At 40.4% G+C, this 15,679-nt stretch overlaps 1 protein-coding gene across 1 annotated transcript in view; it reads left to right on the top strand.

Annotated features, from left to right (window-relative positions):
• Window positions 1–15,679, top strand: part of GCS2alpha (glucosidase 2 subunit alpha) — a 152,664-nt gene that overhangs the window by 124,516 nt on the left and 12,469 nt on the right. The window contains exon 16 of the mRNA XM_067151611.2: window positions 3,060–3,163. Coding sequence (XP_067007712.2) covers window positions 3,060–3,163 — 104 coding nt within the window. The remainder of the gene's footprint in view (window positions 1–3,059; window positions 3,164–15,679) is intronic.

Genomic DNA, 15,679 nt, shown 5'->3' with positions numbered 1-15,679 from the left:
AGAAAGAACTTAATTTTTCAGGTATCTGTTGTTATGCATTTTCCTTTTGAGGTATTTTCAAAATTTTATTTATTCATACACCAGGTGAGTGGTTTGGATCACGTAGCGGTCAGCTTACATTCAGGAGATTAGTGGGTTCGAACCCTACTATTGGCAGTGCTGAATATGGCTTTCTGTGGTTTCCCATTTTCACATCAGGCAAATGCTAGGGCTCTACCTTAATTAGGCCACGGTCAATTCCTTCCCACTCCTAGCCCTTTCCTATGCCAAGTCCACCATAACGCCTGTATGTGTCGGTGCAATATTAAGCAAATTGTGTTCATTTTTAACAGACTGAAGAAGCTAACTGGTATAAATTGAGTTGAAACTTAAAAGAAATGGCTTCCACTATAACGAAATAACTAAAAGGTAATAAACAAAGTACCATATTCGTTACTTTTCTCACAATAATATTTCATAGAGAAAGAGAAATCCTCATAAGGCAGCATATTGGTTAATTATGTTGGAAACCATTGTCTCTGACTGGATAAGTAATTCCAGTTTTTTAGATCTAATTTATGATATTGATATCAGCAATTGGAAATAGTTCGTTGGAATGTTTATATTGATCATGATTTGTAGAGATAAATCATACACGAGCTTGGCTTCCAATGATTTCTTTATTCAGACCGATTGTGATTATTATTATTATTATTATTATTATTATTATTATTATTATTATTATTATTATTATTATTATTATGTCCGGCTCCATGGCTAAATGGTTAGCGTTCTGGCCTTTGGCTACAGGGGTCCCGGGTTCGATTCCCGGCAGGGTCGGGAATTTTAACCTTAATTGGTTAATTTCCCTGGCACGGGGACTGGGTGTATGTGTCGTCTTCATCGTCATTTCATCCTCATCACGACGCGCAGGTCACCTACGGGTGTCAAATCAAAAGACCTGCATCTGGCGAGCCGAACTTGTCCTCGGACTCTCCCGGCACTAAAAGCCATACGCCATTTCATTATTATTATTATTATTATTATTATTATTATTATTATTATTATTATTATTATTATTATTATTATTATATCATCATCATCATCATCATCATCATCATCATCATGGATGCTGTTTCATCAATCTCATCACCACTATCACTTCTTTTTTTCAAAACACTACCTTCCATATTTTATTAGTATCAAGTGTAATCTTTTTTTGCCTTTCATGGCCAAATTTATTTATTCAGACAACTGTGTGTGGAAGCAGAGGTCTAACAAATACCAACAAATGACAATACAATAAAAGAACAATACCCAAATATTCATTTTATCATGGAGTTCAGTTGTTGTTTGTCCAACCCTTGTCCCATTTCCCTACAGGGTCGGGTATGAGGTGAGATGAATCTGTCGTGGCGGGTTTTTATCATGGAGTTCAGTAAAAAAAGAAATTTTAACTTTGTTTGCCTGGAATTGCAGTTGACCACAAAGATCCAAAATATGTGCTACATAGGATTAATATAATGTAAAATTTCAGCTATTTGAAAATCTTGAAGTTTCAATTACTGTTGCAGAATGTTGAATTTTTATGACCGCGTTGTAATCGAAATTTACTTTCAGCCTGTTAGCCCATGTTACATGCGTGTAGTACGTGGTGAAGATATGTTAAGTACAGAACAAAAATGGCCAACTGGACACCAGTGGGAAATTCATTGACTTGGCCCACAACGGGCGACTTGCACGCACTCTACAGTGTGATGGCAGTAGCGCCAGACCTGTAGCTTGGATCCTTTCCAACAGAACAAAGATGACCGAGGCCGGTAGAGCAACCAACGAGAAATTGGGAGGTTGTAAGTTCGGATGTCACTGGTTGGCCATGTTTGTTCTGTACTTAACATCTGTTCAACACGTACTACATGTATGTAACACGACCCAACAGGTTGAAAGTTGAGTTAGATTACTGTTACAGCGTCCAAACCTAGTTGATAAACTGATAGGCTGAATGAGAGAAAGAAGTGGTAATGGTGATAAAGCGTCTCTTATCACATCTAAGACAACGTTGTGAGGACATTGACAGGGGAAACTTAGTTCTGTCGGTATATTGCAGATGAACTTGGTTTTGTCACATCTGGCTCTGAAGAGTAAGTTGTGAACTTTTCACTGTTTAATGGGATGTTGTTGTATTGGCTAAGGTATGGCAAACAAGGCTTGTATGTCTCCTTGTCAGTTGCCTTTGCCTGCTAATCATCTCTACCGGGCAAGTTGTCTGTGTGGTTAGAGGCCTGCAGCTGTGAGCTTGCATCCAGGAGATAGTGGGTTCGAACCCCACTGTCAGCAGCCCTGAGTATGGTTTTTCCGTGGTTTCCCATTTTCACACTAGGCAAATGCTGGGACTGTACTTTAATCAAGGCCACATTCGCTTCCTTCCCTCTCTTAGACCTCTCCTATCCCATCATTGCCATAAGACCTAACTGTGTTGGTGCGACGTAAATCAGGTTTCAAGAAGGGAAAGATAATCATCTCAAACCAATCGGTCAGGGGTCTGGCTGACTGCAATAATATCAACTCTCCTGATTGAGTCCGTTTCTGAAACTCAGTGCACTTCCTCAAACACAATTTCTTCAAACGCCAGAAGAAGGCCAGTACTGTCTGCATTCTTTGATGGTGTGGGTTCATTTGCAGTTCACCTTTCAAGCAGGAACCTAATTGACAAGGAAGATTTTATTTAGATGTCTTTAAAGATTAGTCAAGGCCATCAAATAAAATATCTGCAAATTTTTTCTCTGTAAAGATTCTTTCATATTGGCCTACTTTTCGTGGGTTAAGTAACCACAACCTCGTTGACTTTTGTGTCACTTGGCAGTATTTTAAAGTAAAACAGACTGGAACTTGTTAAGTTACAAGCTTTTCTGTCAAACATAAATATAACGCTTAGATCATTATAAAAATACCTCTTATTGAATCGACATTGGCATTGAAAAATGAAATAAAAAGCCTGTTAAGTGTAGATTATTTATTCTGTGTTCAACTGCCAATTTCTATGAAGTGGACTTTACAATGTGTTTTTATTGTTCTTGCAGATTCATTGACACCACTGCATTCTATCCTACAAAGTCGTGGTTAGAACGGGTTGTTATTGTTGGAATGCCTACAGGAGTGACCAGTGCATATATTGAAAGCAAGAGTAAGTATGTCTGGGTTTAAGGTCATACATAAAAGGTGGGAACTTGGAACACTTAGGATGAACACAATGACAGGTCAGTACAGGAAGAGGGAACAAAGGAGAGATGGAATTAACTTGTGTGAAACTATGAAAGGCCATATCTTCATGTATGGGCTGCTCCTCATTCTGTTGTACTTCCTTTTCTTCTCAACTCCCCTGCCCAAGGAGCTTGTTCCTGCTCTCCAGCTTCATAAAGGGAACCATCTTGAGAGATCTTCAGTTTTGATGTGGGAAATGTCAGTTAAAAGGAAACCAGATAGTCGGGGGGGGGTGAGGAGAAGATAAAGATGAATACTGATGACCAAAGACTAGGAACACAGAACAAACACACTGAGGGGAAAATAGCCCCACCAAAAAAGCATGAAATAATTTGCATCTCTAGGTTTATTTTGCTAGAAATACAGAAATATGAATTGTTCCTGTATGATGATAAACCACTGTATAATATGACAAATGGTCATTGTTACCGAGTTTTAGTGGTAGGTAGAGGTGAAAGAAGGTGCGGGCGTGAACGGGTCTCAAACTACGGAATCAAAGTTAATGTAAAATTTAACAAGGTTATATTTTCTTTCCAAAATTCAGAAATAACAAGAATGGCAGGTACGGAGTAGCAAGACCACAAGGTACAATTACAGTATTTACAGGATTTGGGCTTCGAGCCCTGAAAACACAATTCTTGAGCAACTAGCCCAACTTTACGATATACAAATTTCAACAACGGGGCAGAAGACCCCAATCAAACCCTGGAGCACTTGCTCCAAATTACACAGTACAGCCTCCTCGAGGCATACAACACTCAGTTTTCGAAAAAAAAGAGCCACTCGCTCTCAACTGTAAGCCTCTCCCAGGCCACACCAAACTCCACCTTCAAGCTGTCCTCAACGGACATAAACACAGGGGTAAAATACCCAATCTACTGAGGCCTATTAATTAAAAAAGGAAAATTACATGGCCTCTAAAATACCAACTTGAAAGGAGGCTCTCCGCACTCCTAATACACTTTATTTAAAACCTACTTGGCGCTAGGCCGTTAAAGCAAGGGCTAATCCCATACTACAGAGGTGAATTAGAGAAGACCAATTTACATTACATTAACGAAGAATAGGTTAAGAAAAAATAAGTTCACCTCAAAACAATATGATTGGGAGCTCGAGAGGGATAAGCACTCTCTATCCCGATATGCAGTTTAAAAGATGGAATAGATACAAGTTTCTTTACATTTTAAGGAAGGTTACATAATGGAAAAACTTCGGACCCGCCCCGAGAATTAAACTGCTGAGCAAGCAAGAAAAGAAGTAATTAATCGGCCATTACCTGGTTGTTGACTGTCGCCGAAGAAAGAGGCGCTTCCCGCCCCCTGCTATGTACTTTACACACTGAAAGATGGAACAGAAGTGGCGCAGAGACCCAAAAATCAGCAGTTTATATACTCTCGCGGAAGGTTCTAGGCGTTAGGGGAATGAGAACACCCGCCCACAATCACTTTATTGGAGAAAAAAGAGAAACCCCTACACAAGATGAAGAAGAAACACATTATTGGTGGAAAATTAAGAAATTCGGGATTGGCTAGATTTAAAACAAGGGGAAAGAAAGGGTTAATATTGCCAACTTAACTAATGACTGAAAGAAATTTAGCAAAGAACAAACTTTTGAAATTACATTTTCTCCAAAAAAAACAGTTCTTCCACTTCCCACCAGGGTGCACTATTGTCGATCTTCAGTAGTGTCCTCTAGAAGAGAAAGTTCACACTTCTTACTTCAAGCAAAACAAAAACACATCAAAAATGACACAGTTCTAAAACTCCAAAATTTCCAGGTAGTGACATCTTCTGAGAAAGTAGAAAAATACCGTCAATAAAGTTCAGACTTCCTCCAGCAGAGGAGTTTCAACTGGCACACATTTTGAATTAGCGGCGTGGAGGTGTACCGCCCGGTACAGACCTCCCCCCCCCAAAGGTTCCTCCAGGGGTGACACATGAAATTTGTTTGAAAGCTAGGTCCAAGTTTTGATGTAGATGTCGAGATCAATTGCCGAAAAATTTAAAAGATTCTCTTAATGTGGTTTGATTCAGTTTCAAAATTTTGTTGTTGCAGGTGAAGTAAAGTCTTTATGGTTGTAGAAGTGGAATTCAGAAGATAAACTTTTAATACTTGAAAGTGAAGAAAAATTTTGCAATGTCCACCAAATATTGCTGTTGAATTCCCAAGTGTAGTCATTGCTTATAGTAACTGTTCATGTAGTTGATGTTGATTAAGTTGGATGGCCAGACCGGCCGTTGCAGCTTGCGTCCAAAGGAGGCCGCTCGGACCCCTCAAGTACCCTGAGATACCGCTCGCCCGCACTATGAGGGGAGCAGTGGTGTTGAAACACGCCGCGCCCGCGGTGAAGATATACAGGCTGCGGGCAAGTAGCAGGTCGTGCGCCGCACATCAGCCTTGGCCGGGAGGAGAGCTCCGGCTCGCCGTGCACATGTCGTCCTCGCTGGGGTCGAGGGGGCCCGTCCTCGAACCCAGTCGCGGCACAGCGCCGCGCGGCTGCGGGGGCACTGAAACATTAAAGCTAGGCGGCAGAATATTGTTGGACCATCATCTTTTTTGAGGGCACAGGCTTGGTGGAGAGGTTGAGGGGCCAGCGGCGTGCAGATATCCATGGCATTTAATAGAAGCAAGCCACAGTGTGTATAGCAGGAGACGGGAGCGTGGTAATGGCCGTGGTAAGGACAGAATGGCAGATTAACAAATCGGGGGAGGTTTACAAAAATGCTTAAATATGAAACCAAATTTTATAGAAGGGGCAGAAGGCCTTAAAAGTGAAGCTCAAAAAATATAACCTTCATATTCCTTTCAAAATAATATGAAGCAAGTTAACACAAAAATTTACACTGGTTTCACCTGTGACAGGTGAACCCTAAATATCCTCTCGGTAGCTGGATTACTTAATAACAACGTAACCGGCGTAAGAAAATCCAGAATGATACAAGGCCCATGAAATCTGGGGGCAAGCTTGCCCGCGGGAACAAAGTTCTTGACCATAACTTGGTCACCTACCTTCAAAGGTGTGGGTCTCCGTCCATGATCATACCTTTCCCTAACCTTTTCATGAGAGACTTTAAGATTGGCTTTAGCCTTCTTCCAAAGATCTTTGATGTTGTCCGGATCTATTGTCTCGGGTAGAATGTCACTCAGAGACCAGAGGTTAGAGAGCGGCGTGTTGGGAACAAACTTGAACATCAAAGAGGCTGGAGTAAATTTATGTGATTCATGAACCGCCGAATTCAAAGCAAAAGCTAACCAATGCAGGGATGTGTCCCACCTGGAATGATCTTCATGATGATAGGCAATAAGCGCAGACCTGAGATTACGATTAACCCGTTCAGCCAGAGATGGTTGAGGGTAATAAGCAGAAGTAGTTACATGAGAGATGGACAAGTCAAAGCAGAATTTACGAAATAAATTAGATGTAAAAGCCTTAGCATTGTCAGATACAATATATTGGCACGGACCAAAAGAAGCAAAAATAGAATTTAAGCAAGTAATGGTGGACTGAGCGGTAGCCAGCTTAGTCGGAAATAACCAGGAAAATCTTGTAAAACCATCTACACATACAAAGATGAATTTGTTGGCATGTCCCTTCGACTGGGGGAAGGGTCCTACATAATCGATATACAGGCGTTCCATGGGGCGCGACGCTTGATGCGAAGACAGAAGGCCTACCTTGGTGGACATGGTGGGTTTACTAAGCAAACAAGATTTACAAGCTTTTACAAGTTCACGGATTTCACCGTCCATACCTTTCCAAATGAACATTTCACGAATCTTCTCACGAGTTTTAAAGATTCCAAGATGCCCCCCTAATGGGGTCTCATGATAGTATTTGAAGATCATAGGCACAAGAACAGCTGGAACGACAACTTTCATCATCTTATCATGCCTCGAAGGGCAACATAGAACACCATTCCTCAGAACATAAGGGACAACATGTTCCCCAGAAGAAAGGGTTTCCATTATCGGAGCCAGCGTCGGATCTTCACGTTGGTATTTCTCGATATCCCTAAAGAGCATGGGAGCATCTGTTAAGATGGCATTAACACCAGATAGTATGGACTCGGGAGGTGATGAACTGTTGGCCAGTTCGTGGGTCTCGACGTCGTTGGAAAACATACGGCTGAGTCCATCAGCAACAACATTTTCGGTACATCGGATATGCCTGACATCGAATTGGAAGGCAGAAATACGAATGGCCCAACGGGCTATACGACCAGTACGACGCGGCCTACCTAAGACCCAGCTTAGGGCTTGATTATCTGTCTCCAGGTCGAATTTGACATGTTCCAAATAGAGACGGAACTTCTCTAAGGCGAATAAGACTTCCAAACCTTCGAGCTCATAGATGGAATACTTGGCTTCTTGAGCCTACAAGGTCCTAGGTGCATAGGCGATGGGTCGCCTCCCTAGTTCAGTCTCTTGAAGAAGGACTGCAGCTACTGCTGACGACGACGCGTCGGTTTGGACGATGAATTTCTTCGAGAAATCAGGCATAGCAAGTACAGGGGCATTACAGAGAGCTAATTTAAGATCTTCAAAAGCGGCTTGTTGAGAAGGTCCCCACTCGAATTTGATGCCTTTCCTACGAAGAAGGTTTAAGGGCGCCGCTCTATTAGCGAAGTTAGGAATAAACTTCCTGAAAAAATTCACCATACCAATGAACCTGGCGATACCTTTAATGTCCTTGGGAGGTTTAAAATCACGGATGGCCTGTGTTCTAGAATGATCGACTGCTACACCATCAGGTGACACAATATGCCCTAGGAATGACATAGAGGGCTTAGCAAAGGCAACTTTGGACAACTTGACAGTTAACCCAGCCTTACGAAGGCGATCGAGAACTTCTCGCAGATGATCTAGATGTTCTTCAAAAGTTTCTGAAAATACGACGACATCATCCAAGTAGTGATATAAGTACTCAAATTTGATGTCGGAGAAGACCCTATCTAGTAGCCTAGTGAGTACAGCTGCTCCCGTGGGAGCCCGAAAGGCACGCGGTTGTATTCATACAAATTCCAGTCCGTGGCAAACGGTGTAAGATGTTTAGACTCTTCGGCAAGGGGAATTTGATTATAGGCCTGATTCAAGTCCAAGATAGTAAAGAACTTGGCCTTACGAAACCATGAAAAACAAGAATGAAGGTCGGGAAGGGGCACAGATTGCAACACCACCTTCCGATTGAGAGCCCTATAATCAATGACAGGCCTGAAGCCTCCTTGGGGTTTCGGGACTAGAAAGATAGGTGACGAATACGCCGACTTAGAGGGCCTAATAATACCGTCCTTCAACATCTGATCGATGATTTCTTTCAATGCCTTCATTTTAGGTGGAGATAGCCTATAAGGTGGAAAACGGACAGGAATCGAATCCGTGACCTCGATTTTGTATTCAATAAGGTCAGTAACAACAAGAGTATCGGAGAACACCTCTGGAAATGACTGACATAATTTACGAATACTATCAGCCTGCTCCTCAGGTAGATGTCTAAGGTCTAACAACATCTCATCCTGGGTAGGCGAAATAGATGAACATGATACAGAATTACACTTTAACAAGGGAATTTTACAATTGGACGCAAATTTGAATGTGCACGACTTACTCAGAAGATCGAGCACAAGACCAGTGTGAGAAATAAAGTCAGCTCCCAATATGATGGGGCAAGACAGGTGCTTAGCCACAAACAATTTAATTTTCCATGTAAATTTAAAGATACGAATTTTGACATTTACAGAACCGAGAATTTCTAATGGAGAAGAATTAGCCGAAACATATTGGACAGGAGATGAGCCATAGTCAGGTAGTTTACAAACAGATTTCAATTTAGAATACCATTGATCCGAAATAACAGAACAAACGCTGCCTGAATCTAAGAGAGCTGTTACAGGTTCATTATTTAACTCAATCTTAAGAAAAGGAACCGGTGCGGGGGTATCCGCCGCAATCCTAAGACACTCCTTGGGGCATTCAAGGGATGGATTTGAAGATTGACTTTTCCCTGATTTTTCGATCTGTTTACCCGGGGCTGAGTCTCGGGAAGATGGATTAATCGACTCAGCCGAAGGCACTAGTCACTTTATATTGTTGTTGGAAGTTGCACCAGAAGTTGAGCAGGAGGGGGTGCTATTCGAATTGGGACAATTATTGGCAATATGTGAGAAAGCCCCACATTTAAAACAGCCTTGTGATGAACCAGCTCCATTCCTTGTCACACTAGATTTGAGCAATGGGCACTTGTTCCGAAGGTGGTCGGGCGACCCGCAAGCATAGCATTTACGGGGTGTGACTGATCGGCGAGGTGGAGGCCGAGTATTACTAAAAGAAGGCGGGGGTTCTTTCACGACACGCAATGAATCGGCGTATCTAACTCCTTCCGCTGAGACGGCCAATGCCTCAAGTTCAGAGAAGGTTTGCAGGCACGCCGCGAAACACAAATATGACCTATAGGATGGTGAAATGCCTTCCACAATGGCTTGTACAATCTGGTCCTCCGGAAAGTGAAGAGCAAACACCCTAGTATAGAATTTAATATCTTGGATGAAGTCAGCCAAGTTTTCATCCAAACGCTGTACACGATAATAGTACTTCTGAATAAGGGAGGACCTTGCCCTAGCCGGGATGAAGTTAGCTAGCAAGTGGGCGTGGAAGTCTTCAATTGATGATTGCTCGGCAATGGCTCTTACTATTTTGTCAGAGAGAATACCAGTTGCATAAGGATAGATAATTTGCAAAATTTGACATGGAGAAAGAGAAAACACAAGGGCATGATCCTGAAATTCAACTAGAAATCTTAAAAATGAAATTACGTCACTGGTGGTATTAACGGAAAACTTAGAGATACCTCTGAGCAACATTGCCAATGGATGAGGCAAGCTGCTAAACCCGGGTGACATAGTAGATAAAGGTTTCAATGGCAAGGAAGTTAATTCAGAACGTACATTATTTAACGAGTTACGGCGTTCAGACTCGTCCAATGGGGCAGAGGTTGTTTGAGCAGCAATGGTTTTCCTATTTGCTTCTCCCTTAGGAGGCTCTTCCTCACTACCTACATTCACTGTGGTGGGTTGATCAATTTTGGGAGGAACTTCCCCAGTTAACAATTGAGTGACCTTGCTAGATAATTCAGAAATATTCTCAAGCAGCGTACTAGCTTCCTTCTTCTGAACGTCATTCAACTTTAGAGACAACAGATCGTTAACTCTATTTGAAAAATGAAACAGCCTAGCTTGCACACGCTTAATTTGATTAGGAGAAGGATCATTTTCATCAAAAAAACTAACTACAGAAGCTAGCCCAGTAGTATTCTCCGTGATCGTGGAAAGAGAGTCGTCAATTTCTTTCTCTCCCAAATTGGGGATGGAAATGGGCAAATCTAGGGACTCTCTAAGCTTGTTTGTGTCTACTGCAACCGTGCCTCCAGATTGCACATTTCTAATAGTTAATTCATAGATTAACTCCTCCTTGCGCAAATAGTTAAGATGGAGAACATCGCGAGGGCCGGGCATGATGACAGAACAATTTTTAAAAAATCAAAAAAATTCCAGCAACTGAGAAAATTGTTAGAGTTCGGAACAAAACAATGTTTAGCCGTCAAAAGGGGCTAAAATGAGACCCATTCAACCACGCTCTGCTACCACTTGTTACCGAGTTTTAGTGGTAGGTAGAGGTGAAAGAAGGTGCGGGCGTGAACGGGTCTCAAACTACGGAATCAAAGTTAATGTAAAATTTAACAAGGTTATATTTTCTTTCCAAAATTCAGAAATAACAAGAATGGCAGGTACGGAGTAGCAAGACCACAAGGTACAATTACAGTATTTACAGGATTTGGGCTTCGAGCCCTGAAAACACAATTCTTGAGCAACTAGCCCAACTTTACGATATACAAATTTCAACAACGGGGCAGAAGACCCCAATCAAACCCTGGAGCACTTGCTCCAAATTACACAGTAAAGCCTCCTCGAGGCATACAACACTCAGTTTTCGAAAAAAAAAGAGCCACTCGCTCTCAACTGTAAGCCTCTCCCAGGCCACACCAAACTCCACCTTCAAGCTGTCCTCAACGGACATAAACACAGGGGTAAAATACCCAATCTACTGAGGCCTATTAATTAAAAAAGGAAAATTACATGGCCTCTAAAATACCAACTTGAAAGGAGGCTCTCCGCACTCCTAATACACTTTATTTAAAACCTACTTGGCGCTAGGCCGTTAAAGCAAGGGCTAATCCCATACTACAGAGGTGAATTAGAGAAGACCAATTTACATTACATTAACGAAGAATAGGTTAAGAAAAAATAAGTTCACCTCAAAACAATATGATTGGGAGCTCGAGAGGGATAAGCACTCTCTATCCCGATATGCAGTTTAAAAGATGGAATAGATACAAGTTTCTTTACATTTTAAGGAAGGTTACATAATGGAAAAACTTCGGACCCGCCCCGAGAGTTAAACTGCTGAGCAAGCAAGAAAAGAAGTAATTAATCGGCCATTACCTGGTTGTTGACTGTCGCCGAAGAAAGAGGCGCTTCCCGCCCCCTGCTATGTACTTTACACACTGAAAGATGGAACAGAAGTGGCGCAGAGACCCAAAAATCAGCAGTTTATATACTCTCGCGGAAGGTTCTAGGCGTTAGGGGAATGAGAACACCCGCCCACAATCACTTTATTGGAGAAAAAAGAGAAACCCCTACACAAGATGAAGAAGAAACACATTATTGGTGGAAAATTAAGAAATTCGGGATTGGCTAGATTTAAAACAAGGGGAAAGAAAGGGTTAATATTGCCAACTTAACTAATGACTGAAAGAAATTTAGCAAAGAACAAACTTTTGAAATTACATTTTCTCCAAAAAAAACAGTTCTTTCACTTCCCACCAGGGTGCACTATTGTCGATCTTCAGTAGTGTCCTCTAGAAGAGAAAGTTCACACTTCTTACTTCAAGCAAAACAAAAACACATCAAAAATGACACAGTTCTAAAACTCCAAAATTTCCAGGTAGTGACATCTTCTGAGAAAGTAGAAAAATACCGTCAATAAAGTTCAGACTTCCTCCAGCAGAGGAGTTTCAACTGGCGCACATTTTGAATTAGCGGCGTGGAGGTGTACCGCCCGGTACAGTCATAATTATAGAGACGAGTAGTTTTTATTAGAACTGTAATATCCTCTTGTTACATTTATCCTCACAATAATGAAATGTACAGTAAAAGTCTGTTTTAGTGACCGTTCAAAAAGGCGAAAAATTTACTTGCTATAACTGATTGTCGTTACATCAGATTTTTCATAAAAGGTGGGGAAAACCCCATACACATTAAAATCAGTATAAAACGGTAATCAGTTTGCTCAAAACTTGTGTTTTCGAGGATGATATCTACACTATGGCTTGTTCGTTTGTTATTTTTCAAAATCCGATACTACGTGAAAGTGTGTGTTTAATTTCATTCTGAAAAAATATATTGTATCACTCCAGAGGCCTCTGTGGCAAACGTTCCAGTTTTCTTCTTCAGTCACCTAACTCTATATGTATCATGAAAACTTGTTTCAAGTACACATAGAGAAATTATGACCACCTCGCTACAAAATTACATGGGAACAGCCTTTCTGAAATTTAACTAGACTCGAGAAAATATAAACTGTCCTGAATCAATTATATACTCCACCATATCTTGAGGTGTATCATATTCTTACTTAATTTCAGTATATAACATTAAAAATTAAGCCATCGTTTACTTCAGCCTTTACTTCTAATGAGTTAACAACTGCTATTGGCCATGTTATTTACAATTTTATTACTAAAACGTGTTATCCTCTTTCATTTTGAATTTTCTTTTAGAGAACAGCAGTCGTCGGTCATTACTAATCGACTCCAACATCACTTTCGAATGTCGAGGAGAGAGCTTGCAAGTGTACATAGCTAGAAAACTATACGATACCGAAGATGACATATTGCATTTTGTGGCGAATGTTTCAGTTTTCTTATTCAAACAGCGTCACATAACTTAACCGTACTATATGTATCATGAAGACATACTCCAAGCGCCAGCAGAAAAATTATAACATTCTTGCTATAAATTTACATGGGAATAGCCTCTCTAAAATTTAATCAGATGTGAGAAAATATAAACTAACCTCTGAAATCAGTGATGCGCTCTGCTTAATCTTGAGGTGTATCGCATTCTTACTTAATTTCAGTGTAGAGTATTAAAATTAAGCGATCGTTTACTTAGCCTTTATTTCTAATGAATTAACAACTGTTATCGACCACGTTATTTATGTATTTGTTACAAAAACATGTTCTCCTCTTTCATTTCTGATTTTCTTTACTGAAGAGCAGTTGACGGGTATTACTAATAGACTCGGACATCGCCTTCAAATGTTGACGAGAGAGCTCACAAGTGTACATAGCGAGAAAACTATACCGTAGCGGATGTGATCAATCGCACTTTGTGGCAAACGTTTCAGTTTTCTTATTCAGTCGCCTAACCTTACCTAACCATACTATATGTATCATGAAAACGTATTTCAAGTGCCAGTAGAGAAATGATAACCTTCTCGCTATAAATTTACATGGGAATAGCCTTTCCAAAATTTAACCAGACATTAGAAAATATAAAACTAACCTCTGAAATCAATGATGCACTCTGCCATATCTTGAGGTGTATCCCATTCCTACTTAATTGCAGTATTTAGCATTAAAATTAAGCGATTGTTGACCTAAGCTTTTATTTTTAAGAGTCAACAACTGCTATCGGACACGTTATTTATGCATGTGTTATGAAAACATGTTCTGTTTCAACTCGTTGTAGCAGACTTCTGCTGTACTATAAATGCAAATACAAATCTATTAACTGAGAGCGAACCTAAGCAAAAAAGGAAAATTAGCATACTGTATTACAATGCTTGGTAAATTAGTGACGTAAGCTGTAGGAAATAGGAGAAGAAGAACAAAAGAGTTATTCATTCATTCATTCATTCATTCATTCATTCATTCCAGTCTCACCTGCAATATGCTACTTGATATTGTCCAGCAAATGATGGTAGCAAGCACTTTTGAGGGAGGAACATCAATCAGAACACAATAGGATATACGGTAGAACCCCTATTTAACATTTTTGCAGGGACCTGATTGTTTTAACTTTAAATGGGGGTTTACCTTAAATCGAGGTTCCAGTAGAAAGCACACCTTTACCAGAGATCTTTGCCTGTATTAACATAATTGTACCATCATGCATTATTTACACAGTGACAGCAATAAAAAAAAAAGGATATATCTTCCCTAAACACTGCACTGTAGTTAGCTTTGTGCTTCATTTCGACCGACTTTTGTCAGTGAATACAAAACCGCTTCGGTTTAAGGTTGTTCTTATAACTTTATACATGATTTTCCTTTAAAGTCGGGAAAGATACCAAACTCTCACAAAAACACATTAAAATTGATATGAATCAGCAGTCGGTTTGTTTAAACATTTTTGCAGATGTTTTTCAAGCAGCTGCTTACTCATTAGCACGTATTTTCTAATTCCAATAGTATGAACACGATATTCAGTTCCATTCTTAAAAATTGTAATAGCATGCATAGGCTTGTGTTCTCACTGTAACCGACGGATATTGCACAGGTTAATATAGGAATTTTTGAAGGTTATAATAACATTGTCATTAAGACGGGCGTTCTCTTCTGCTACAGTGGCCGCGGTAGGACGTGTATCAGAGTCCGACATCTCACATTTGCCCTAAGTGCCTGTGCTCTAAATTCCTCCTCTGCCTTGAATCATCCTTAGCAAGCTTATGACGTCTTTTTCATAGGTTTCTAATGCCCTATAACAAAAGAATAGAAATAAATATTTGAGAATTTTAACATTTCCGTAACGCTAAATGTGGGTTTTGTCCTATTGTAAATTATGTTAAATCGAATATAAAATTGAATTGCTCTTATGAAATAATTTCCAGGATTGGAAATTTCTTCCGTTAAATGCGGGTTTACGGTAAATCGAGGTCATGCAAAATCGAGGTTATACTGTATATATATGTAATGACAAGTCAGTAAAGAAAGATGGAGCAATAAAAAAGAGGAGAGTGGGACAAACATGAAAAAATATGGCAAGGATAATCTGCACATCTTCACGTATATAGCCTCTCTCCTCATCTGTCTCGGTTCTTATATATCCATTTCTTCTCTACTTCCAACAGGCTCTTTTCTGTTTCCCAGTTTTATCAGGAGGGCAAGCATGAATACTCGCTGTGTTTCCTTTTATGTTCTTGTCTGTACATATAATAAAACCGTAAAGGTTGGTTTTCTTTCCTGTATGTTCCTGTTTGTTCCGCTGTAACTCTTAAAATGCTTACTCAATTTCAGTGAAACTCTGTACACATGCATATACGTTCCTTGCATACAGAATGGGCTACGATATCCGGTTTTAATCTCTTAAGGTGTCCATGCAG

The sequence above is a fragment of the Anabrus simplex genome, chromosome 7 (assembly GCF_040414725.1).
Source record: "Anabrus simplex isolate iqAnaSimp1 chromosome 7, ASM4041472v1, whole genome shotgun sequence".
Taxonomy (NCBI): Eukaryota; Metazoa; Arthropoda; class Insecta; order Orthoptera; family Tettigoniidae; genus Anabrus; species Anabrus simplex.
Note: the sequence above shows the minus strand (reverse complement) of the source record. Positions and strands in the feature narration are given on the sequence as shown.